The sequence below is a fragment of the Oreochromis niloticus genome, linkage group LG11, assembly GCF_001858045.2.
Source record: "Oreochromis niloticus isolate F11D_XX linkage group LG11, O_niloticus_UMD_NMBU, whole genome shotgun sequence".
Classification (NCBI taxonomy): domain Eukaryota; kingdom Metazoa; phylum Chordata; class Actinopteri; order Cichliformes; family Cichlidae; genus Oreochromis; species Oreochromis niloticus.
In genome coordinates, this window is record NC_031976.2 from 34,400,672 (window position 1) to 34,427,414 (window position 26,743).

The following is a 26,743-nucleotide window of genomic DNA, read 5'->3' on the forward strand; positions in this document are numbered from 1 at the left end:
AATACTTTAATAAACCTATATATTACAATACCAATTATAAAGCAGTCCCTATTAAACTCATAAACCTAAAAGTAAGCCTGACCTCTGACCTGTCTTCTGTATTACCAGACTTCAACAATCGACCTTAGGCTTAGACATTTAAACTTGAACCCTCTAGGTTTGGGTCAAGATCAAACACTTCTGCAGATCTATAATTTAATTCAAGCAACTTAAAGAAGTCCAGACGCTTTTCTTTCCAAGCTCCTTAGACTACGATGACCTGGATGACTGAGAACCTTCACAGACGTCTATAATTTAGCTTTAGAGTATTACATACTTCTCTAGATTTTAATGCAGGCTCTCTGCAGTACACAAGAATTTTCACAGGTTGACCCTCATGATTGGCCAGTGTAGCTTAATGTGTAGAAAAATTCAGATTGCCCCTTTAAGCCTAATATAACCTTGAGGATATTATTGCTCTAATAGTTGGTTGCTTCAAATACACATCCATATTCACAATGCAAACCAAGACAGCAGACACTCTTGGGCATAATCTGGGCTACTTGTGGCACCTTTTAAACAATACATTCTTCATTTTTGAAAAGCCAACACACACACATGCATGAAACAGTCTTTACCTTACAAACCTGAGCTCAACTGATTTGATATAATTTTTTAATAAAAATCCCACCCTATTTGTTGGTCACTCCTGTGCCACCCCACTGAGAAATCCCAGAAACACACCTGTTCTCTCAACTGAACTCATCTGCTGATCGGTATTCACGCAAACCCCACAGAAACACCCTCAGGCCCATGACATTTAATCTAGACACTTTTAGGTTTAGCTTCATATTTTAAGCAATTATCTAATGCTATTTTTAGTGCATTCCTGTAGCGTCAAATCTTAGTATTTGCCTTCTCTGCTCCTTCAAGGATGAATGGTTTCATCTGTAAAAAGTAGGCCATGCTACCATTCAGATTACAACAGCTACTGTGTGACTGTAATGGCAAATGCATTTTAAATTGTGACACGGAAAGGAACTTGAGAAACAACACACCCATCACATGCAATAAAAACCCATGATGTCAGGGTGTTAGCTTCTTTTTTTTGGCTTATAACCTGTGAAGACTCGACATTACAGAGTCCACGAGCCATGAGGATTTTAAATGGTCTTCCTTTCTTATTATCCTACTCATATCATCATCATCATCATCATCATCACACCTCTGGGGCTTCTCTCGAACTTCACTCTGATCCTGCGAGTCCATGAGACTGACAGGCCTGATTGCAGTAGTTCCTGTTCTGGTATTTGTTCGCCACCCAGCGGCCACATTTGGAAAATGACACTGTACGCTTTCTCTCTTTCTTTCTTTTCTTTTCTTTTTTTTTTTTAATCTGCCAGGGGCCATTTTGAACCGCACGGCGGTGTTACCACACGCTCGACTGGTGTGAGTAATGTGCAAGACATAAACAAGAAAAGAAAGCAAAAACAAACAAACACAACCTTGGATTTGATGGATGAGCCTGCAGCCAAAAACAGCAAAACGCGCCGTTTGACTAAAGCAATTTAACTGTAAGAGTAATCTAAATCCCGGAGTGATTTAGCATTGTTTACAATTTAATAACGTGTCTGTGACTCTCTGGAAGCAGCTTTCCCCCGATGTTTGCCTTTTCTGAAGCAGTTAATAGGTTTTCAGTAACCATATATACTCAACAACGTGCATGGTTCATTCAAGACTGAACTCAGTGAAGCAGCCTGCATTGGATGTATGTCTGGAACTGGTGCAATTAGAGACACTGTGCATTTGTGCATGTTTTTTATCTTTTGTGAGCCATCAGACATCGCAGCCCAGAGGAGATGACCCTCTGGATATTTGTCCCCTTTGGAGTTTATTTTTTAGATAAAATTGTAAGATCTGGTTTATATGGGAAGTAATTCTCTGTGACGTTGTGTTGCAAGTCAGTGAGCTCATACATGCTTTAAATCTTACATTGTAGTATTTTCTAAATAATGTTTAATGTTATCCCCAAACTCTTGAGTAAAACAGAAAGAACGATCACACCAAATTCAGTTCATTCCTAAAAATCAGCACTGATAAGCAACAGTTTAATCTTCCTGCTCTGCTTCTACTGCTGAAAACTTTTCCCATCGGTTTCCTAAACTTGTCCGGTCCCTTCTTGTTCGAAACCAATTAATGAGGCGGCTAAACTCACTAATTGGCTACTTAATTGGCCCCTGTCACCGGGCGCGCTGCTTCCGCTGGCTTTTAGCGCACCGCCGCCCTCCTTTCTTTTCTCAGAAATCACAATCCCACCTTGTCACAGGGATTTAGGGTCAATCTCTCACACAGGAAGGTGCTCTCGCGGAGGACCCCCCCGCCACCTCTGGATCCCCCTCTATCAGTATCTCCCTCCCACTCTATCTCGGTGTTTTATGTCTGCGTCACAACAAGTCGGTCGAGAGCGAGAGGCAGGGATGATGGCGTCTCTGGCGGCTTGATTCCGGTGCTGCTCTGACAAACCCGCCTTAATAGCATCAGTAGGTGGTGACGGAGAGGGGGGAGAGAGAGCAAAAGCGACGGGAACATGACGAAACGGCACCGCGGAGGACGGACAAACTAGACTGAGAGACGGACGGACAGTCAGTCCCCCCCCTCCTCCTCCTCCTCTCCCTCCTCCTCGCTGACGGCTTGACTGACACACACAGGCGCTTGGCACAGACAGGGACATACATGCACATCATCCACTTTTTGCAAACACGCAGGCTGCGCATCCGAGCTGGCAGTAATTGGGCAGCGGAGACCCACAGCAGATGAGGGCATTTCATGTCCAGCCTGTCCAGGAATCACTGTGACCCCGACGGAAAGGAGTTCGACTTGACAGGTACCCTTCACCGGCCAGCTTTCAGTGAAATTTGCCTGATTTCCCTCTGATTCACAAAAGGCTACATACACTGTAATGCATCCTGCGTCTGTCTTGACTTGAGTGCATGCACTGGAACAAATGCTCAATGTGCAGAGATAATGCCTGCAGAGTCATTTGATGCATCTATTCAAGTTTTTAAGATGTTGGGAGAGGGGAAGACAACAGCAAAGTGCAGGGAAGATGTTTCAAGTAGCTGCACTGTGATCTTTGCTCATTCAGTCAAACTGTATTGCAGTAGTCATCATGCAGTGTTTTTTTTTTCTGTGTGTGTATGTGTGTTTGATGTGTGCAGTAATCATTTGTCTTGCTCTCTGGTTGTGTACTCACTCTCATCTTTCACTGTGGTGGATACAGGCTGTCGCTATGCTCTAGTCTAAAAGGAGGAGGATGGAGGGGGGGAGATTTTAACCCCTTTGCACTGAAGCCCGCCTGTCTCAGAAGCAGTCGAAATGCCGGGGCCATAAACCCCTCTGTCAGCAATGGCAGCAAAGTATTCAGCGAATAAATCGGATTTCCATTTCACATGAGCCCTGCTCTCTCTCCCCTCTCTGTCTCTTTCCTCAGGATGGGGGGAGTAAGTGAAGGAGATGATGTGTTGGCTCGATGGAGTGATGGACTACTGTACCTCGGCAATGTGAAAAGAGTAAGTGCATGTATGAGTGTGTATGCGTGTGTGACAGAGAGACCTTTGAGTGTGTGTATGCAACATGTGCGTGAGTGTGTTTGGCTGGATTTGAAAAGACTTCCATTTAGTTTTGTCAATCATTCCGCTCACCTGCTATCTCCTTCTCAGGTAGATGGAGTCAAGCAGTGTTGTCTGGTGAGATTTGAGGACAACTCTGAGTTCTGGGTACTGAGAAAGGACATTCACTCGTGTAAGAAAAACTCTTTTTTTCCCTCCCCCCCTCCCGCTTCCTTCGGCAAGAAGAGTAAGTAGCTTCCTGTTGAAAGAACTTTGTACTTGTTGGGTTAAAAATGCACCTAGCTTGAGCTTTTGAACACAGAGATGCTCGGATGAACTCGCAGTAAAGGTGTTTGCTTCCACTCTCAGATTTTGCTGAAGGAGTTGAATGAATGCTCGTCTGATTTGTTCCTCTTGTGAGCTTAAAAGTTCAAATCTTGTGCCTTTTCTCTCAAGATCTCTCAACTGTTGTCAAAGAAAAATGCAGAAGAGAAATTTCAGTCACGTTCGAGGTTATGATACCGAGTGCTCTGAGTATTCTGACAGGGGGCATGTTGAGATGTAAATGGTATATTACAGTCTATTTAAGAGTTTATTAGACTCCGCAGGGAGCTTGCACCCCGCACTCTACCTAACATCAAGAGAAAGGGGAAGTTGGACACTTGTTAGGACCGGGCTGGATATCCGCTCATCAAATGAAGTGAAATCTGAAAGGGTGCAGGAGACACTGAAATCAATGAGGTGGCAAGGATGTGAATCAATATACATAAATTAATGCTGTTGACTGCTTTCTCTCTCTCTGTCTTCCTCTCTCACATTTACTTCCTCCCCTCCCCTGCTATTCTCTGTCTTTTTCTGTTTGCCTCAGTTGCTGCTGGAGTGGAAGAAGTTTGCTGTATTTGTGACGCTCCGCCTCTTAAAGAACCCCTCATAAATTGTCTTAAATGTCGCCACGGTAAGGGAGCACACCTCATCACACGCTGTCAAATGGTGGTGCTCCACCAGTTCCTGCACTGACCTTGAACATTTGACACATTATGGTAAATAAAAGTGCCACACTTAAAAAGAAAACCACATATCAGAAATGAATAATACTGTCGCTGGCATCTGCATCCGAACCGGAAACAAAGCGAGAAAAAAAAAACTTTAGAGCCTTCTCTGGGGCATTTTGCTGATTTAAATATCCCTTCCAGACATGTTTTAAGAACTGGAAATACTAATTTGCAGAATAATAATTTGCAGCTAATTTGATAATTGCATAGTTAAGAAATCCTAAAATAACATCTTCTTTTTCTGTCTTGCTGAAAAATGCATGCAGTAAGATTTTTAAAGGTTTAACTGCAGGATACAAGATGTGCAATACTCTAAATGAAATTTTGTGTATATACAGTGACAGCTTCATGTGTCTTCATCACACTTCTTTACGTTGAATACACCGCATTGAGTTTTGTCTCTCTCTAACTAATGACTATATATGGGAACTTGTAGGTAGCATAGAAACCTTCCAGGAATTGTCAGGAATTCACACACAGTTGGGAATTTTGCTAGTTTTTACAAGCCTTAAAATCTTGGCAGTCGATCCCCCAGCCCCAGGATAAAGGGGAGTCTTTCTCGTGTAAATGCTGTGAGTTTTATGAATGCAAATCAGGATATTACAGGGGTAGGGATTAGTCCCATGCCTATATATTTTAAAAGGTACAAAGTGATGGACCATGATTGGCTTTCAGAAAGGTTAATCATGCTCATATGTGGCTGTCTTAAAGTGTTATTTTCAGTTAGCACTGAGAAATTTTCCCACTTCATAAGATTTCGGAAAGTAGCAGGCTAGTGTTGACCTCTACACATGCATATTCTGCACAGTGAAGGTCATGCATTTTAGTGTTTTACTCCATTTGGACTTTTAAGCTACGATATACTGAAGTGCAAGTGGGAGGAAGTTTGAAAAATGTCACAGCAATGACAGCAAATCTTAGCGTCATGTCTTCACAGCTCTGTCATGCATACAAGGTTTCTGACAGTTTGTTTTTGAGGAAAAAGCAGACAAACATATTCACTACGTTTCTCTCTCTAAATGCAAATAGTGTAAGTGAAATGTTTTGCATGCAGCTGAAACAAACTGGCACTAAACATGGAGCTGCTCTGTCATTATTGTCACTCCGGCTGTGTGTCTTGTAAACACGAATTAAACGCTCTGCCTCCTCCTCCCATTACAGGTTATCATCCGGAGTGTCACACGCCAACCATCGAACCGGAAGCTGACAGCGATTCGTGGATATGTCGGCAGTGTGTCTTTGCAGTCGCAACCAAGGTCAGACGGCTAATCTCTACGTTTCACATGCTGGGGGGAAAAACATTCAGCGTGTAATATAGGAGAAATCCAGTCAAATATATCAAGCTGTGCTGCGGCTACCCTGTTGTGTGTGGCAGGTAATGGGTTTATTCGAGGTAAAAGCACACTAATTCTCTCAGTATTGACTTGAGTATTAGATGTTCTACATTATGTCAGAGAAATCATGAACAATCAATAGTTATGAAGCTGAAAAACTACACTGGAGTTGAGAAAAGTACATTTAAAGTCAATCAATCACATGTGCTCCAGTTCTGTAGATATGAGATGAGAAGGCACTCGCTTAATTGTCAATCGGTCAATGTCCATATCTCATTGTCCAGACTTCCGCTTCCTCGGACACTATCTCTCACAGCTGACCTACAATAAAATGAAACGAATTGCCTTCTCCCCATCGCATGTGATCCGTCTCCCTCGCTGCTCTGACATGACAGTGATTTCAGAGGTCGCCAACCAATCAGTTCTGTCCTCAAATTGTATTCACAGAGAGGGGGGGCCCTCAAACGGGGGCGCTTTGCCCGGCTCATGCAGTTTATGAAACTTCGGCTCCCCTATCAGCTGTCATCCCTGGACTGGGACCCACAGCACCTGACCAATCAGCAGCAGTGTTACTGCTACTGTGCCGGACCTGGAGAGTGAGTGACACTGCAGAGGCCAGTTTTAAGTTTGACTGTATACTTTGTGTATGCTCCTAAACTTTTTTCATTCCCCCACAAAGCTTGAACTCAAATATCTCAAAGGCGTATTGTGGGTTATTTATAAAGTGCACGCAGTGCATATGACGTGTCTCAGTCAGTTGAAACTGTCTTTCTTTGAGTGAAATTCTATGTATCAAAGATCAAGTCAGATATGCAATCAATAAAATAAAAGTACTCCAAGCTATCTTTTAAATGCACTCTCTGTGTTTGGCTAGCTCCTATGTAGAATGTAGAATAAAGCAAACGCCCAACTGTGAGTCGTGGGACCACAAGACACGTCTTATGAAATGCTGCAGTCGTCATTCGGTAGCCATCGCTCAATTACGCTGCTGGACAAATTCATTCATTCATATGTGTGTTTAAAGTCTCTCTTGCTGTTTCTTTCTTGTTACTGGGTTGCAGGTGGAACCTGAAGATGTTACAGTGTGGCAGCTGTGGTCAGTGGTTCCACGAGGCCTGCACGCAGTGTCTAACCAAGCCTTTGCTGTATGGGGACAGGTACATTACAGGGTATCACTGCAAAAAGCTGACAGTATACTCGTACTTATGTTGAAATTTTGTACAGCTAACGCATGACAGTATAATGTATTTGTTTATGTGCACTTTTTACAACTTTCCCTGGCGGGTTAGAACTTACTTGTTAGATTTTGTTGGACGTTTGAAGCAGATTTTGATACTTGAGGGTAAAGGTACATCAATTCTGATAATTATATGATTGCAAAAACCTTTTGGGTTGCTTGATAATAACAGTAAAGCAATGATGGACATTTTAACAAATAAAAAAAGACAAAATCAACATAAATAACAACTCAATTAAGAACTCAATCAAAATATTTGAAACTTAAATTAACGATAAGGATATAAATTAAGAAAAACAAAGCAAGACGTTTTTAATCCTCTTTGTCTTTGCTTATCTGCTAATAAACAGTCAACATCAATATTAAGGCGGTGTATTAGTCAGGATCTATAATTGGATCGCGTCTCATGTGGCGTAAGTCTGTAATTTCAAGCATAGCTTAGTTTACATTGTTTTTTCATTATTACTGCTCACCAAATATTATTTACTTTTAGATCCAGTATCTTTAGCGATGGAATTACCCTGCACAGAAAGTACCTGTGTTCTGCTCGGCATACATTTGCTATGGTTGATTATTTCGTTGTTGTTAAATGACACACATGTAGCACAGCTTCTCAGTGGTTAAAAATGCAATGTCAAATATTCCATATGCTTTATATTTACTTATAAATACACAAATAGAGAAAAAAACTGCACATTTACAAAGCTGGAAGCAAACAGTAAAATTTTATTTTAAACAGATTCATAACAAACTGTGAATCCACTATCAATTTTATTAATTAGCTGATTGTCTCAGTTTTTTTGAGATAAGCAGATAAACAGAGTCTATTTAAGGTAAACAGATAAAGTTGTCCACATGACAGCTTCACTCATCAGAGAAGTGCCTTAATTAGCTTAAGACTAAATTATTAGTGTGCCTGTTAATGTACTTAGTGACTCGCTCTACAAGGACAACAGCTCATTACATACTGAGAGCAAAGGGACAGTGACAGACACTAAGCGGGCATATCACCTCACAGCTATTAGTTCAGATGTGATGCTGGGTGGATATGCAAGCTGCTGATCACTGTGCGGTTTCATAGGCTGCATCCCATGCGTGTAATAAAATGTGTCCATCCATTAAGTTATTATTGTCATTAACCATCTGTGCTAGCCAACTGGGTTTCACACCCTTCCTGACACTGTGTTACCGCCGAACCTGTCTGAAGAGGAGAGGGAAAAAAAGGAGGGATTAGATTTAGATTGACAGCCGGGGAGAGTGAGGCCGGATTGGTACAACATCTGCTGAGCAGCTGATGGAGGAAGAGTGAAGACTGAGCTCACAGTTGGAATAGTAAGCATGCAGTGCTGTCATACCATGTCTGCGCTTCATCTTACCCAGTGACCTTCATGCATATAGAAGGACAGATGCACACAGTGTTGTTGTTGTGTGAGTTCAGTTTCAGGGTCACTCGGGGCAGAATGTTATTATAGTGGGAAAAAAAATACACCTGTCCCTTTATTTCCAGTTCTGCTTGATTTATATGATAAAATGTCTGGCGAAGACATCTATAGATAGCAAGGAAAGCAAAAATGTGGAAAAACTGAGGATTTTAGTCCTAGATTGGTGAGAGGACACAAATGTAGTAGCAAAAGACGGGCAAAATATTCAAGAAAAAGCAAGTCATTGGCTCCAAAAAAAAGGTGTGAGGAATTGAGACAGACAGTTTGACAGCGGACAAGGAGAAGGCAGAAATATATATCCACACTCAGCAGGGACTAGAAATGAGACACAGGTGTGTAAAACTAAAAGGGAAAGGGCAGATAATCACCAAGGAGGGAGGGGGATAAGAGTAGAAAGTAAAAACCAAAACCAAAAAGCCACATAATGAAGCAAATCTTCAAAGTAAAGCAGGAACTAAAGATAAATAACTAGTGCTGAAACCTGAAAATGAAACATAAAGAACAGAGACAGAGGATCACAGAAGGCAGGGGATCATGACCTTTGTTACATGACCCAAAATGAAAAAATAAAAGCCCCAAACATATGAATCACTTGAAGGTATTAATAAGAGCTCAACAAGAAGGAACATAGTTCCCTGGAAAATATATATTTAGATACGAAAAGAAATAATGATTCTGCAAATAATAAACAAAGGGTGAGCTATTTGGTAAAAAAAAAAAAAAGAAAAGAAAGAAAGATGCTTGCTCCTGTATACCTCTTGACAGAGCTGAAAATTCCCTTCCCTTTTAAAAAAAAATCATGAAGATGTTCTGCAAACGCCCAGTTTTACACCTTTTTCATCATTCAACAGTCCTAATGTGTCCCTATGATCCAAAACATAATCACTTATGTGTTGGGCGAAGCCCCACCTCTCTGTAATCGTAGCCTGTTGAGTAATCTTGGTTAAAAAAAAAAGTTACATGACCTCCGTGCCATAGGTAACTATTACACAAACAAACTCATCAAGAGTAAGAGAAATGGTTTTTTTAGGAATAAACTGAGATGCTCGTCTGAATTTTTGTTTTCTTCTTCTGTTTTAGGTTTTATCAGTTCCAGTGCTCTGTTTGTACAAAGGGACCAGAGACGATCCAAAGACTCCCCATGACTTGGTGATTTTGACATTTTGACTGTAACATATTTACTGACATGTTTACAGCAAATGAATATGAACAGAAATAGAAAATACATTTTGAAGAATTAAGCAGATTCCACCCATTTTTGGTAATCACGGCTACTTCACACACAAATTAATATAAATTGTGTCAATTGAAAAGAATATTCATCAAATGACACTAAATATAGATTGTTTATGTCCGTGCTGTTTTTGCATTTTACCTGTGTCTTGTGTAACGGACTCTTACTTTTTTGAAATGCAGGGTGGATTTGGCTCATTTAGTACTCTACCATCTCTCGCTGTGCTGCAAGAGGAAATACTTTGATTTTGACCATGAAATCCTGTCCTTCACCAATGAGAATTGGGACTCGTTGCTGCTAGGCGCGGTATTGATATTTCCCTGTTTCAGGACCATGATGAAATGATGTGAAATGCTGCCAGGCTTTTTTTTTCTTACATTTGAGACTTAAAGCCTATTAACCAGCATTAAAGTAAAATTAAAGTTAAAAATGTATGACCTCTATGTAAGCTTAAAGGAGAACACCAAGTTAAAAATTCAGTGTTGATCTAGGACAGCGGTTAGTGACCTTACTTGGCCAATAGACCCCCACAGCCCTATCAGATTAACTGAACTCTCCTCCACAGCCGCCAAGTGACAATTATTACTGTTTTGAATGGTTTAGCCACTGCCTTAAGCTAAAGCGTTCCGTAGTTCATATGCAGTACTTTGCAATTTAACCATTTTAAAGGCCCACTGAATATTTTCAGCTAACTATTTCAACAGTTAATACATTGCTTTTAAGAAATGAAGCAAACAAACGGTTTACTCAAAAGTTTTTGTAGGTTTGTTTTTAGTACAGTACTGCTCTCGTAAATTTGTATCTAAATGTCTTTTTATACTGCATTTCACATGTGGATCCATCTCTGTTTGTCATAATTTCCTTTGTCTTTGTGCACCAATTGTGGATTTTTCAAACATTTTCATTCATTCTTGCAACATGTGTCTAGCAAGAATCAGTTTAATTTGACAAATAAACTTCTATTGTCATTGGTTAATTTTATAATATTTCCCAGTATTTCACTCACAGACTGATATATTGGCACTTGGCTACTTTTAGCTATTCATTTGAAAGTTACAGTGTTTCAGCTCGCTATCTCAGTTCTTTATCTTTTGTTTTAGATGCATATTTCAACCATTTTCCAACAGGTTATCCAGTCCTTTTAGATTACTATTCTTCATCCAGAATATAAACGTATGTTGTATTTTAGTTGTTTACTCAAAGACAACTTTTACATTTATCCCGTATTTCTAGCTCAGTAATTACTGATATTTGACATTATTATTTAACATTATTTGCTAGATGCTGATATTTGGCCAGTATGTCCATTTTTAGGTATCAAGTTCAACTATTCTACAGTATTTTATCTGTTTGTAACTGCTTACTACAACAACATATTTGCCTACAGGGGAATTTAAGATCACAGCCCCTACAATTTATCACATTTAGATGGGCTAAATCATTATTATATGTTCATTTATCCTACTGGGAGACAAATATCCCTCATAAGGAATCACTCATCTCTTATTAACATTTGTGCTAAAGCACAAAGTCATAGCACCATGTAAAAAGTCTCTAGTTTCCCCCCAGAGAATAAACAGGAAGGTAAAGAGTTTCCTGTCTCTGTGTCTGAGGTTTTGGGTTCTCCTTTAAGTTGTTCTTAGCATTAAATTTGACGTGTACAACAGGGATTTTTAGCCATATAGCCAAAGTAGTTAACAACATTATTGCTGTCAGAAACTGTAAAAGAAATTTATTGTATGCATTAGAGGTTTTCTGTCTGGTGGTCACCCACTGTGTAAACACAGCTTTGATTTTTCATTCCTGTCTGTCCTCCAGCTCTCTGACACGCCAAGGCAAGACCGCTGTCACAATCTCCTCAACGCTCTGAACTCCCACAAGGACAGGTAAGTCATTGCATATGATGAGAAGAATAAACACCAACCACACATGACTGGAGTGATGAGTAGCACTTTATGAATACAAGAGTTTTCTTAGTGCACTGAAGGTAGTGGCATTGGACATGCAGGTTCAAACTGGCGAGGTGTATTGCATACAGAGCAAGTGAACTGTGGCTGCCAGTTAGACCAGATTAAAAGTACGACTTTTTGATACTTGTTTGGTCTAGCTGGACAGGAATGGTTGGTATTAATTATTTAAAAACAGTCTAGAAGTTAATATGAGCAACTTTGAATATTTGAAAAAACAGAGAGACCTTGTGGCCAAAAAACAGCAGTTTTCTCCAGGCAGAGTCTGCTCTAATTATGTACAAGTTAATTACGCAGTCACTACCTTTGAAATACTCCTGAGTCTAAGAGAATATGTACATTGTGTTACACAACTTAAAGCTTAATGTTGACATCAAAGAGGGCGGCTAGAAACACACACACACACACACATATAAGGTGATGATGCAGTTTAAGAACCAGCTGGAGACAGAAGATGTTTTTCCGTGTTTTCCAGGTTTGTCTCCGGAAAGGAGATCAAGAAGAAAAAGTGTCTTTTTGGGCTTCAGGTTCGAGCCCCTCCACCGCTGACGTCCGATTCGTCGCCGCTCATCACCGACCCACCTATCAACATCACGCACCGGAGAAGGTCAGAATAAGGACACTGTCTCTCATTTTTGGCTCTTATCTCAGTAAGAGCTGTGAGATTCCCACAGGGCATATAGTCATTATGCATGAACAATTAACTTAGGAATCAAAAGACTGCAATTTTCATATACCAGCACAAGTATCAGTGTCTCAATATTTTCCTAAAAGAGCAGAAAGCTCCCCTGCGTGCTTTCGTGTGATTATCTACCCAAGTGTGTGTGCACATGCGTATGCACGTGTCCTGTAGATTTCATAGACATCATAAATCATTTTTAGTACTTAGCTGGTGCGTATTGAGACTGAATTACAATGGAATCATTTGCAGAGTGGAGCAGTCTTGAAGGGAGGATTTTCATTTCACAAAACCATCGTATGATTTATGAAACACAAATTTAAAATTTATCCGAACAGAATCCAGATATGTATATTAGAGATGCAACACGCATTGTCTTTACTTACCTAAATTTCTACAAATTCCCTCTGCTCAGACAGCAGGTCTGTTGGTTCAACTAGAGTTTTGTCAGTTTTCTATAAATGAGCAGACAGTTACATCAGAGGCATTAAGTAGTGCGTCCCTTTTAAGAGATATCGTTTGTTCAAGTTTATTTTCATCTTATAAGGGAGCCAGCGGTAAAGAAAGCAGATATTAAAGGATACTGACGGACATTTGAGACATCTGAATGGACATTGTTCTCAGTATTAGGTTTAAAGTACTTAAGAAAGACATCAGTTGGTTATTTTGTTAAAGCAACATAGGATATGATTGCTTAGTAGCACTAAGCTGAGGAGGCATGTAAAGGCTGATATATAAGTTGTTTTAAATCTGATTTTGAGGAAAGAATGTTCTATGAATAGCTCTATATTTTATATATCTATACCTTGTTCTTATGTATTTGAATGAATAATCTACAAGCATTTTAGCTTTAAGCAATTTAGCTTTTTTAATCGTTAACATGATCTGAACTGACTGAACAGGAAGTCTTGTTCGAGATATCTGCTGGGTACGTCAGGACATTCAAAGATCTGTCTTCAGATTTGTCTCCCAATCAGCTCAATATTGAAGGGTAATATTTATTAAACCATCTGGATCTTATAAGTGAAGTTGTGCTGCTGATTGACTGGAGGAGACCATCTGAGCTTCCTTGAACACTGAGCAAATGCTTTTGCTAACATACAACATTTCATTTAGATATTCGTGCACCTCAGGGGACGATATCTAAACATTTACTGGATCGTGTGAGCTGTGGTCTAACAGCACCATTCATATCAGATATATAAGAATTTCTATTGTCTTCAGTAAAAATTATAATGATTTGTGATCATGACTTCTATTTGTTGCGTGTATTTTTCTTATACATAATTCATATAATTGTGTTGCATGAGAAAAATACAAAACTGGCCACTTTCACGAGTTAATCAGAGTACAGAACATAAAGCTCTTATGAGATAAAAAAAACACATCAATATTTACTCTAATTCTTTTTTATATGTACCCTTTCTTTTGTGACCCAGACTGAATTGAGCTCTAAAACTAATGTCATGGTTTTCTTTAAATTGGCTTTGGTGAAATTGTCATCTTTTTTTGCAAAGTACTGCAAACAGATTCTTATTGAATTTCAGCTTGCACACCAGAAATATTAAAGTTATATGTGCAGATTGTAATGTTATTTCTCCCCAGAATATAAACCTTTTTATATTAACACTTCATAAGATATCCTCTAAGATATCCTCCTTACAACAGAACGTCAGCTTTATACTCTCTTATAATCCACTGACCAGACTGTCATGCTATTTGCTAAAAAAAACAAAACAACATCCTACGAGAAGGATAAATCTCTTCATTTAATGACTATTCGCTCTTTTCTTTATCATTGCCTTTAGGACAAAAGACACATTTCAATTCCTGAGACTGGTAAAGCTCTAATTATAGTATAATGACAAGTATATGCCGGCCAGTCATGCAAGCATGCAGTGGAGATTTCATCCTTTGGGAGACGCTTTTGCAGTTTTAGCTTTTGCAGCTTTTATAAACAAGGTCAGTTTTAAGCACAGAGGAAATATAGAAGAAACAGATTGCCAGACAAATGATGTTTAGGCTGGTCTGTATTAACAATCATCTCACTGCTGTGCTCTTCTGTATCACACTGCAGTGTTGCACACAGGGACTCTGTGTCTGTGTGTATCCTTGTATACTTATTTATGTGTTTTTTTGCTCACTTCAGCCCATTGTCGCTACCCTGCCAGAGGAGAGTGGGGGGGCCAGAGTCACGTAAATCAAAGCGTCGCATCATGGAGACACAGGTCAGTGCCTCTGTCTTCAACTCAGGGGAAGGGGGGAGGAGGTCTGGGGCACAAAACCTCTCTGGTATTTTTTCCTTTTTTTCCATTTTTTTTTCATGCATCCAGGTAAACAGCTCTCTGCGATCCAAATAACCTGTCAGTCAGAAACTGTGATGAAGGTTCATTTCGCAGTCGAGATCAGTCTGTGTCTTTTTACACCCAGTGCAGCTCAGTGCCTCATATTTTTCTTCTCCCTTTCGCTGTATGTTGAAAGCCTGCTGATGCTTTATAGTCTGCTGTTCGCATAAAGGCTAGCACGTGAGAGATGAAGTGTAGTGTATTTGGCTCAGTTAAAATGTATAATTCAAATCCAATCTTGGCTGCTCATGTATTTCATCAACACCTGCAGTTCAGCGACACATTTATCTTGATCATCAAATCCAATTCCCAGCGGACTGCACTGAAACAAGGAACATCACATGTGGTGGTTACTATTTTTACACGGCATTCTTACAGTGCTCATTGTACTTTGTCCTCCTACACATCAGTCTGATCCATGTATGTGCACATACAGTAATCCTGGAACAATACGCTCTGCAGAGCACTCGTTTCCACTCTGGCACATCCAGGCCCCATTGTGCCCCGTTTGATTGATGCTAATCTCCGTCCGTCTTGGAGGAGCTGCTTCCTTGTACTGTGGAAAGTGAGATGGGAAGGAATGCTGATATGCGTATCCTGGGATCACTTCCAAGTGCACTTTGCAGTCAATTACAGTTTGGCCAGGTGGCGCTGGCACCTTGACAGTCCAGCACTGACAGAGCACATCCATTTAAAGGCACAGATGTCGACTAAGGCCACTGAATAATAATCCCATCCTAATAGTAATGCTAGAGAAGGGAATGATAATGGGCTCACTCTGGTGCTATATGTCACAGTCCAGTGATGAGAAATCTTTAGGTGGCATCCTCTGAGATGATGCCTCCAGTGATTGATGGCTCTGATGATCTTCTGATGTTTTTACTTGTCATGGGTCATGAGTCGCTGCAGAGCAGCACTATGAGATGTGCTATGGAATGATGCGTTTAAGGGAGACATCCTACTGCTGTGTCTGATGAGCCTTGATGATGTGGCATCCTGTTATTTATTTGGATTTAAAGATACAGTGATGTAAAAAAAAGTGTTTGCCCCCTTCCTGGTTTCCTATGTTTCTGTATGGTTGTCACACTTAATTGTTTCAGATCAAACCAGTTTAAATATTAGACAAAGAAAAAATAAGTATAAACAAAATGCAGTTTCTAAATGATGGTGTTTATCATTAATTACCACAGCAAGTTTTCTAGGTCCTGAGCAGCAAAACAGCCTCCACCGCCATATTTATGCTGTGTTACTTTTACGCCATATATAATGGTATACACACCTTCCAAAAAGTTAACTTTTGTCTCAAGAGTCAACAGGATATTTTCCCAGATGTTAACACGAGCCTCTATAGTCCTTTTGGTCAGGAGTGGTTTTGGATGCCATTTTTGCCCAGTCTCTTTCTTATTGTTGAATCATGAACTCTGACCTTAACTGAGACACGTGAAGCCTGCAGTTCTTTAATGTTGTTCTGGGTTCTTTTGTGACCTCCTGGATGACTCATCGCTGCGCTCCTGGGGTAATTTTGGTAGGTCGGTCATTCCTGGGAAGCTTCACCACTGTTCTAAGTTTTTTTGTGTGTATAATGGCATTTACTGTGGTTCAGTGGAGTCCCAAAGCCTTAGAAATGGCTCTGTAACCCTTCAGTCAGTGACTTCTCAGGTGTTTCTTTAGATTGTGACACGATGTGTTTCTGTTTGAGATCTTTTAGCCTGCTTCACTTTGTCACAAAGATTCTAGTTAAGTGATTTCTTGATCCAACAGGTTTGCCAGCAATCAGGCCTGAGTATGTTTAGCAAAAGTGAACTCAGCTTTCCAAAAAATGTGGTTAATTCACGATTTAACCAGACAGGCAATTACTTTTTCACACAGGACCAGGTATGTTTAGATAACCTTTCTCCTTTAATCAATAGAATTTTTAATTTACTGAGGTTATCTTTGTCTGATATTTAAATTTGATCTGAAACATTTAAGCGCCACTGTATATCTGCCCATTTTTGCCATCAGGCAGTGCAAAAAATGGAAATCAACCTGTTCTGTATCTGTAAGAATAACAAAAAGTCTTCAGAATGGATATCCCCCTCAGTTTTAAGATGCGTTCACTCTGGTTTTCAGTATGCTCACCTGTCTCTAGACGTATCTGTCATAAAACAGAACGTTCCCTGTGCAGAATTGACTTAATGCATGAGTGAGCACGGAGGTACGAGTGCTTCATTGACTCCTGTGATGTTGGCATCCAGACACAAGCTGATCTGTGTGTGTCTTCTGTGCCCAGGCATGTCCACCCCCAGTAGCTGCCAACCCTATTGAGCTACTGCCATGTTGCCATGGATACATGGGTGGGGCCAGCCTGTATAACTCCAGGAAGTCAGAGGAGGAGCTTAACCTGAGGTAAGAGTTGTTGTACCATTTTATTGCTCAGGTGAATCATTTATGAATAAGAGAACTTTTCTGTTGTACAGTTTTGTTCCTGCTCAGGTAAATTATTAATGGATGTAAGAAGAGTTAAAAACCCATTTCACCTGTGTAAATAGTAGTATCCATAATTATAATAATAAAAATATAATGGCTAGCAGGGGGTGACTCCTTTGGTTTCAAAAGTATGTCCATTTTTAGAGAAGAAGATGGGGAAAAACCCCACTTGGGTCCTCTTGTCTGTGACCTCAATAAACGCTGTCCTGATGACTTTTTGGACTTTTAGATTCATGTCTTATTGAATGCAAACAGTGCTCATTTTGTAAATTACTCCACCTTTTGGAGTCAAAAAGAATAACAAAGCGGGGTACAACTTAATAATTGTAACTGACATCACTTCATATACATGTCTATTCTATGCTACCAACCAACGGTGCAGTGGTTAATGTGGCGTATATTTTTAATTAATAAAAGAAGGTTTAAGTAAAATTTGAGCAATAAAGGAAGAAAGTCACCTAAAGTAATGGATTATCAGTAATGGTTAAAGGGTGAATCATTGATAACTGTAGCTTACTAAAAGTATGCGTGACAGTTAAAATTACAAGCTAATAGTATTGATAAACAAATACAATTGTTATCTAACAGTTGAAATAGAGTAGTTATGTAAAAAGTTATATTTAATTAACTGTTGGCTAACAGTACTGATTAATAGTTGAAAGCGGAGATATCGGTTTATAGTTATCAAATTGCTAGCGAAATATTATGAATAAATGAATAAATACATTTTAAAAAATTACAAATGTAATAAAATATTGTTGTCTAACAGTATAAATAAAGTTGTTTGTTGAACATGAGGGCTAATCAAGCAAAATTAGTTGCTAAGCGTAATACTTAAGTAGCTGTTAAACTGTATAATGTCAGGCTGAAATAGTAGTCTTAAAGTTATAGTTAGTTGAAAAACATAAATAAAAGTAACTGATGATTATAAAAGTGGCCAAATCCGGTTTCAAATGAGCTCAGCTGAACTCACTTGGACATGATAAGATTTTTGATGCCATCAAACATGCCTTTGAGGGTGTTGGGTCAGATGGTTGGGTCACACGGATAAAGATAAAGATTAGAAAATACACGAGGAACCCATCAAAAACCTTGCTTCCATTATATTCTTTAGGCAGCAGAAATCTCAGTGGCAGAAAAGTAAGTAACCTGAAACAAATAACTCCAAGGCTAGAAATCACAAAAGTGTTTTTTTTTTCAAAGAGCCTTTAAAATAAATTATTTTCTGCAGTTTTTAAACCCAGCTGGATGAAAATTGTGTGTCAACCTGTTTGAATCCCCTTCACAGCTCTCCTCCCAAACGGATGTATGCCCTATACCACACCACCTACAATGGGAACTCAACACTCTCCAGGAGTCTCCATCACTACAACAGGTTTTTCTCATTTATCCTCCTCCTATTTAGACTTAAATCTTATATAGTGGTAGTCCATGGCTCACTGCTGACTTTGTCTGGGGAAACTCTAAGATATCATACTATAATGTAGTGTATATATTAGAGATGGACCGATCCGATATTACGTATCGGTATCGGTCCGATACTGACCTAAATTACTGGATCGGATATCGGCGAAAAATAAAAAATGTAATCCGATCCATTAAATATCAAAAAAGCATCGCACAAAACTTGCAACACGGCGTAACTCGGCTCATAACCGTAGCACGTTGCAGCAGTAGTCATGTGATAGAGCGGCTGTGTGTATTTGTAGCCTCGCTAGCAAACCAGCATTTCATCTCTGAGGAAGTTATCCCAGAGAGAAGTAAAGCAAGTGTGTAAGTTCATCTCTGAATGTTTGTAAAGCATTCCCACGTTAAGCTTAACAACCGATATATGGAGCGACTGCCTCTCCCTCACCTTCCTGCCGCTACTTCAATCTGAAACTGCTTAATGATCAGCTGATCGGCTTTTCTGTTGCGAGTCCCTCTCTCTTCTTTGTTTTTGGCCCACTTTGCACCAGAAAGAGGAAACCAGCAGCTGAACAACAGCAGCACGTTTAACCTTGATAAGCTGTTGTTAGAATTTATTTAATATTACTTTCTACACCAGGATCCTTTTCTACGTAGCTGACGGCTGGTAACTGTGCAGGGGCGGATCTAGCAAAGTTTAGCCAGGGGGGCCGATAGGGCATGAACAGGGAAAAGGGGGCACAAAGACATACTGTTCTTTCTTATTCTCATTTAAAATATCTAGCTTTTAATTAATAATTATCTGAATCTTACTCCCAAAGTTTTAATCTGATGTAAAATATATAGAAGTCCATTACTGTATATAGTAACTCTTAAGTCTATATACCCTAGTAAGCTATAGTACTTTTTCCTTTGGGAAGATACCGTCTGTGAATTCTGCAATTCTGTTGAAGAAAGATGTTGAATCTATTTAATTATTCTTGAAAAATAATTTGTTTCTGTGCATTTTTTTTCACCCTGCATCAAATTAAAGTTGATTACATCGATTAAGCATCATGAGGTGGAGGGTGGGTGGTTCCCTATTTTATTTTTTTTTTGCTGGGAGTTTGCAACCCTATTAGTTAGGTTGCTTAATATTTCTGCTAAGTACTCTTTAAAATACCAGAATAGGGAGGATGGAGTAGGTTTAAGTTAGGTTTTAAGTTAGGTAAGGTTTATTAGATTGATCAGTATTGCTGAACTATGAAATATTTTGGGTGCAGTGTATTTTTTTACACACAGGTATAACAGAATAGCTTTAGTGTTGTTGTTTATTTAAACTTGAGTATGAACTTATACAAAATGCAGCAAGATATTAAAAAAAACAGTTTTATTGATTAAAAAACACACAATATCGGATTCATATCGGTATCGGCAGATATCCAAATTTATGATATCGGTATCGGTATCGGACATAAAAAAGTGGTATCGTGCCATCTCTAGTATATATATATGTTTGTATGTTCCCTTTCTAGACGAGTGGACCAATCTTGAACAGCTTTGCATAAACACTGCCTGGGGGCACTGTGAGTGCCAACATATATGTGGTGTATACAAATATTTTAGACAGATCCCACAATCCTATACATTTGACAGTGGAGCACCGAGTGGCACGTTTGTTGACGTTTAGTGTGCGCACATTTTAACAGTCAGCACAAATTTTTAATCTTCCCGGTGCAGCTGAGCAGCCCATGATTATCGATCAAGTTATCAAAATAACCACTACAAGCACCGCAGGCCTGTGTATGAAACAAAGAGAGTATAAATGAAAATCTGCTAAATGTTTTATGTAATCACAGTTAAGAGATTCATTATGAAGAAGAAGTCATTCTGATTTTTTCAAGTTAATTATAGATGATTTTCTTGACAGTTATTGTTTATTGGCCTAACACCAAAGCAAAGACTGGCACGTAGCTCAGAATTATGTAATTTATTCATATTCTGATCTAAAATTACATAAAAAACTTAAAAGGAAATAGTTCATCATTCATTATTTCAAATGTTTTAATAGTTCTGAGATAAAACACAGTTATTGTCATCTTGTATCTCTTATAATACAGGTATAAAATATTTTTAAGTTATTTAAATATTACTTAACTGTAGATTTCTTAATATAATTTTTCGTTGGGTTTTTTCAGCGCGAACCTACAGTAATTGATTATTTAATTAATTAGTTGTTAAATTTTGGCTCTTTTGGAGCAGACAGCAAGGTTATTTTACAATTTTTAAACTGACCATGAAACTCTTATGCTGCACAGAGAATCTGTAGTTAGTGCTAATATTCAATTCATGTCCATAGTTGGTATTTTATATACAAGTTAAAAAATATAGATGTTTTTCTCATAAAACCATACGAATGATCCTAATCATGATCCTGATCTGACTATTACAGATCAGGAACTAGAATAAAATATACATAACACAATAAAATCATGATGTAACTTAAAATAATATCTTTAATACAGTTATTTAAAATATCAAAAACTGACTTGGTCTTTGCCAACCATTATTTTTTTTTATAATGAATGATTTTACATCTATAATTAACTTGTATTCAGTTGGTAATAACCTTTACTGATGGGGTAAGTCTTTAGATCCTTGGCTGATACATGGTTGACTATGCAGCTTTGCAAATGGTTGCTAATTCTCTTTCTGCACAGAGTTTCATCACAAATATATAGTAGGATAAAATAACAAAGTAATTTTTATACCCCAAATTTCAAAGGTTAACTTTGCTGTAATGTAATGTTTCTAATATTGTTTTGCATTAACACTTTCTTTGGCCTATTATTAGTACCATGACTTAGGAACAGAAAAGGGGGGATTGTGACATATTTTCACAAAATTATTATTTAAAAAACCGCAGCAAGCAAGGGTGATGAGAGCAGTGAGAGCGGCATCGATTCAAGAAAACATGAACAAAAAGTCTACCTAATATTAATATATGGGTTATTTACAAACTTCACTAATACTATAATTTAATGGGTTTTTTCTTGGATAAAATATATGTGAAGGAGCGACTGATCTCCATCCAGATGAATCCATCCTCTTTTCCTAACTCCTCTCCTTCTCTTTTCCTAGCATGGAGGACAACTGCAGGTTACCACCAACATACTTCCCATACCCCCTCAACTCCAACAGCAACCATCACCACCACCACCTCCACCAGCATCATCACAGCCACCAGCACAATCACCAACATCAACACCAGCTGGGGCAGAAGCAGCTGGAGCCCCTCATCCTACGTGACTTACCTCCTTATCAGGCTGGCATGGGTGCAGGAGGTGGTGTAGGTGGAGGCGGAGGAGGAGGAGGTGGCGGCGGTGGTGGCGGAGGAGGAGGAGGAGGTGGTGGCGGGGCACCGGGAATGGGAGTGGGAGGTGGGGACGGAACAGTGGCCAGGAACTGGGGAGGAGGGGAGGCAGTGAGGATCCTGGCGAGACGAGTCACACCTGATGGGAAGGTGCAGTACCTGGTGGAGTGGGAGAACGTGAGTTTGTACTGAGACAAAGAGCGTAAACTCGAGACACAATGACTGTTTTGCAGTTGTCACAGAACTGCTGTGTGTAATACGTGGCAGTGTTTAAAGTACAAACAAAACAAAAAGGAAAAAAAAATCTCTACACGTTGCAAATCCAGGTTGCTCTCATAGTATCACCTCTAATTCTACATCATTATAACCTCACTACTTGTTACTAAATGTCCCTCTTTGCTAGTGTTTCTCTGATATTTGTACTGTTAACTTTGGAATATGCCTTTGCATTTATCATCTTTTAAAATGATGAGGGAAAATGTGTAAACCTCCTGATGATTTTGTCTGTGTTTGGACCACATTAATATTTGTAATTAAAAGGCTGTGCTTAAAAAGAAATATCTGAAATTTAAACATTTAACAGTCAAAATAATAACAAATATACTTCTTTTACGTTCTGGTTCACTTTTGTGTTGAAACCTAGTTATCACAAATAAAAGAGTGGAGTTAGAGTCACTTTAGACAAAAGCAGAGAGAAACAGCTGACCTAGATCCGTCCTAAGCTCATTAATTTAAATGTTATCACTGGCATCCTTTTTTAAGGTTTTATGGCTCAGTTTTAGGAACAGTTGGTGTTGGGTGTAGCTTCAAATGTAAAGCACAAGTGCAAAAGTGACACCTGTCTCTTCTTAACTACACTTAAGTAAGATGGTAAATACCGCTTTTCTGTGGGATGCCCACAGTAAGAAAACAACAAAGTGCATTTCCTAAAATTTTGAACTATTTCTTGGCAAAAAACCTACAATACACCACTTAATTGTCCCTGCCCACTAAATTAAAATAATGTACATTACAGCTTGACTCGATGCACAAAATGACAGGAAATGTGTAAGAGAACAGGTAGAAAAAGTACTACTGTGATAATAAACAAGAATTTGATGATTTATCAGAAACAAGAATCAAATTTTGCCAAAAAGTGAAAATTGTTTTCTGCTCTGTTAACAGTTTGACCATATTATTTCAGGCAGGTCATGAGGATGAGCTCAGCCACTATTTCACACATCTATTTGATTTGGCATGTCTCATAAAATATATAAAAGGGGCGTGCTATTTACACTGGTTCAAATTGCCAATAGTTGCAGTCCATCTGCAAGCTACTTTGGAACCCTCTTCCAGACCTTAGTCAGTGTCATATCCGTTATCATTATTGTGTATGCTTTGCTTCGTCTTGCTGCTGCTCCATGCTGCTAAATATAAATGACCATAGACTAAATTAAGAATACTCTGAACTACATTTTAATATTTTAGTTAGTATGATGTGATGATGATGATTCATTAATTTGAAAATATTGTGATTGTGACATGTTGTTATTTTCTGTAACCTAAATGAAAATTGCTTCTTTTTTAAAAAATTTGGACATCTGAGGACCACAATCACTAAACTGATAGAGCAGGCACTTAAAGTTTTCACTACATTTAATTACAAAACTCTAAAGAAGTTGTGACACTGTGTCAAATGTACATGAAAACAAAAATGAAATGATTTTCAAATCTCATAAACCCACAGTGAGATGTTTAAACTGAGACATTTTACTTTTTCATGAAAAAAATGGCTCATTTTGAATTTGATGTCAGCAACACGGGTTAAAAAAGTTGGGATTGGGGCAAAAAAAAGGTTTGAAAAGTAAGTGTTACTAAAAAGAAACAGCTTGAGGAACATTTTGCAACTAATTAGGTAGGTAACTGGTATGAAGAAGAACAGGACTGTTGGTGAGCTAGAATTCTGTATCAGACAAAAATGGGATATTATTCCTCTCCTGGAAGTCCAGCAGCTGGCCTCCTCAGTTCTTGTTCTTGACTGTTGTTAAAAGAAGTGAGGATGCCTCACAGTCGACATCATCCCAACTTTTTTGACACATTTTGCTGCCATTAAAGTCAAAATAAGCATATATTTTTCTTAAACTAGTAACATTTTCCCAGTTTAAACCAGTATGTGTATTTTGCTTTCTATGTTCTGTTGTGAATAAAATATGGGTTTATGAGACTTGCAAATCACTGGATTTTGTTTTTATTTATATTTCACAAAGCTTCCCAACCTTTTTGGACTTGAGCTTGTGCTGCTTTTTACAGCTCACAAACATTTATCAAGTTATTAACAGCATTTGTTATTGATATCCAAGAAATGAGACGTCAAGCTTCCATCAGCTTTCACTTTTCTAATTGCTCATTCATCAACTCATGGTTAATGTTCACGTGGAGTTCAGCGAGAAAATTAGCCCAGAATGTTATCAGAGACGAATGGCCCTCTCATCAGTGAGAGGCATTGTGACAGCCGGGTGGTGGCTGCTGGCTGTGCATGAAAAAGCAGTAACCTTTTAATGGACACAGTCATACAGACGGGCTTATATTTTGGGCTACGTTGGGGGGAGTTTAATGCCTCCCTGACGAGTACGTTATTGAAGGATTTGACTTTGGCTCTGTAAACAACAAATTCTCTGGAGGTTTTCATGTTTTTTTTTTCATCACAGTATGTTAATAAGAGATTGTATACATGTTATTATGGGGATACTTATTTGTTATGTTAGATTTTGTCACACATAATTTACATTTAGACTACTGTTATGTCTTAGAAATAGGAGCCACAAGAGGGCTTTTGTTTTATAGATAGAATTATATATTCACAATATATTGCTATGATGGAACAACTTTATTTTATTTATTTTGATGTGGTTGCATAGTGCCTATATAGGGTGTGTACCTGCCGATTGGTCTGTTCAACTGGGTCGGCCAATCAGACGGTGAAAAGACACGAATGAGTCCATACTGATACAAGAGAAGACAGATGTTGACAGATCCAACAGTACCTCAAAGGTTTGGGGTTCCCTTAGAAAATGCATGAATTGTGAGAAGATTTTGATATTATTTAAAATGCAACCGATTGGTAATGTTATCTGTGACAATTAAGGGAATAATCTATCATTAATAATTTATGTTTTATAATAGATAATCTATGTAGAAGTACAGTGGTAAGTTTTCAGTGTCACTCCTATCTTCCAACAACATCTACACAAACTCATAAATCACTTATGATGAGTGATTTCATTCATCCTTAATTGTCAGTTACAACATGTGTTCAATCTTATGCTGTATTAGGAAAAAACCCCAACTTGGACTACTCAAAGTGACCCCCAAACCTTTGTGTATGTGTGCACAGACAAACCAGTTACGCTGCTGAAGAGTTTTTTAATCAAACAGGACTGTGATGTTACTGTACATTCCAAACAACAAAACAGTATATAAACACGTTTTAGCAAAGCATACATTTAAAGTCATCACAGTGGAATTATTTGAAAGAATTTTCTTTTCTTTTGTCTGTTTATGATGGGAGTTAAATGTCATAAAGATCAGCTAAAGGCGCAGCCACTCCAATGCTGTTCACAACAGTACAGGTAAATAAGACACTCCATACTAAAACCATAGTTTTCTTCCAGGGACTAACAGTCTATGGTTTAAATGTAAAACAAGGCATTAAGCACGAATGCATCAGCTGAGGCCTGACTGCTTATGTCCCATCTACTTAAATATGTTTATGGAGGTGAAGTGGAGCTGCTGAAAGTTGGATTTTATCTTTGTGCAAACAGGTTACATAAATCTAGAAAACTGTTGTGCGAGTTTCAGAGTTTATATTTTATACAGAGGTTTATTTCAGCAATCTGTTTGATAAAACTTACACAACATGCACATTTGTCAGTTCTATCTTTTAAAGAAAGACTGCGTTACAGGTTTAGTTAAAAAAAAAGACTAGTACAACATTTATGCAGTTATAATTGATGCAAAATGCTCAGATTTTATTTAAATAGCAACCTCTTTGTTATATTAGCTCCTGTCCAGTAAGACAATATTGCATTGCAATTCTCATCCTCCTCAGTGACTATTTGACTGTAGTTTATTAGGGAGGAGTGTGTTGAACCTTTCTAGGCGATGGTGATGAATGTATTTGTGTGTTTTCTATGGTATGTCTATACCCGTCAAGTGCTTGTTATAGGTTGTACTCTTGGTGGAAATCAACCAGATTAGTTTAAAACAAAACAGGAGGAAATAAAAACATCTACATTGAAGAAAAAAACCCCATTTATTTTGGGAGACGTGGTCTTCTTTTTCTGATTAGTAGTCAAGTCCAAGTTCAGTTTTGATGTATTTTTGGATAAATTACATTTGTACATGTATACTCTGCGTTGATACACCTAATATGTAACATGAATAATAAAAAAAGTTTCACCTCTCTGTTGCACTGTTCTATTAAAAAACTTAAAAATAAGCTGCCCTGTTAGGTGTCGGCCCATCAAAAAGTGGTTCACATTAAAATAAGTGCAAACCAGGATTAATTACTTAAATTTGCTGTCATTCTTTTACACTATAAAATTAATGTGTGGTTTACTTTCCTGGTTGGAGGTCAGAGAAGGAAAACTCTAATTTTCA

At 38.5% G+C, this 26,743-nt stretch overlaps 1 protein-coding gene across 1 annotated transcript; it reads left to right on the plus strand.

Moving 5' to 3' along the window:
• Positions 1–961: 961 nt before the first annotated feature.
• phf1 (PHD finger protein 1) lies at positions 962–26,548 on the plus strand. Its single transcript, XM_003443047.5, has 15 exons — positions 962–2,863; positions 3,470–3,548; positions 3,699–3,780; positions 4,456–4,542; positions 5,801–5,895; positions 6,421–6,569; positions 7,035–7,130; positions 9,733–9,801; positions 10,069–10,192; positions 11,705–11,772; positions 12,329–12,460; positions 14,682–14,760; positions 17,150–17,265; positions 18,635–18,721; positions 21,874–26,548. The coding sequence occupies exons 2-15, from the start codon at positions 3,471–3,473 to the stop codon at positions 22,295–22,297; spliced, it is 1,686 nt and encodes a 561-aa protein (XP_003443095.2). The 5' UTR covers positions 962–2,863; position 3,470; the 3' UTR covers positions 22,298–26,548.
• Positions 26,549–26,743: the final 195 nt, after the last annotated feature.

Excerpts from the sequence above, each read along its gene's own strand:
- phf1 (XM_003443047.5), top strand. The coding sequence starts at position 3,471 with ATGGGGGGAGTAAGTGAAGGAGATGATGTGTTGGCTCGATGGAGTGAT. Across the intron at positions 3,781-4,455 it reads GAGAAAGGACATTCACTCGT|TTGCTGCTGGAGTGGAAGAA; the intron begins GTAAGAAAAACT and ends TGTTTGCCTCAG. Across the intron at positions 11,773-12,328 it reads CTGAACTCCCACAAGGACAG|GTTTGTCTCCGGAAAGGAGA; the intron begins GTAAGTCATTGC and ends CGTGTTTTCCAG.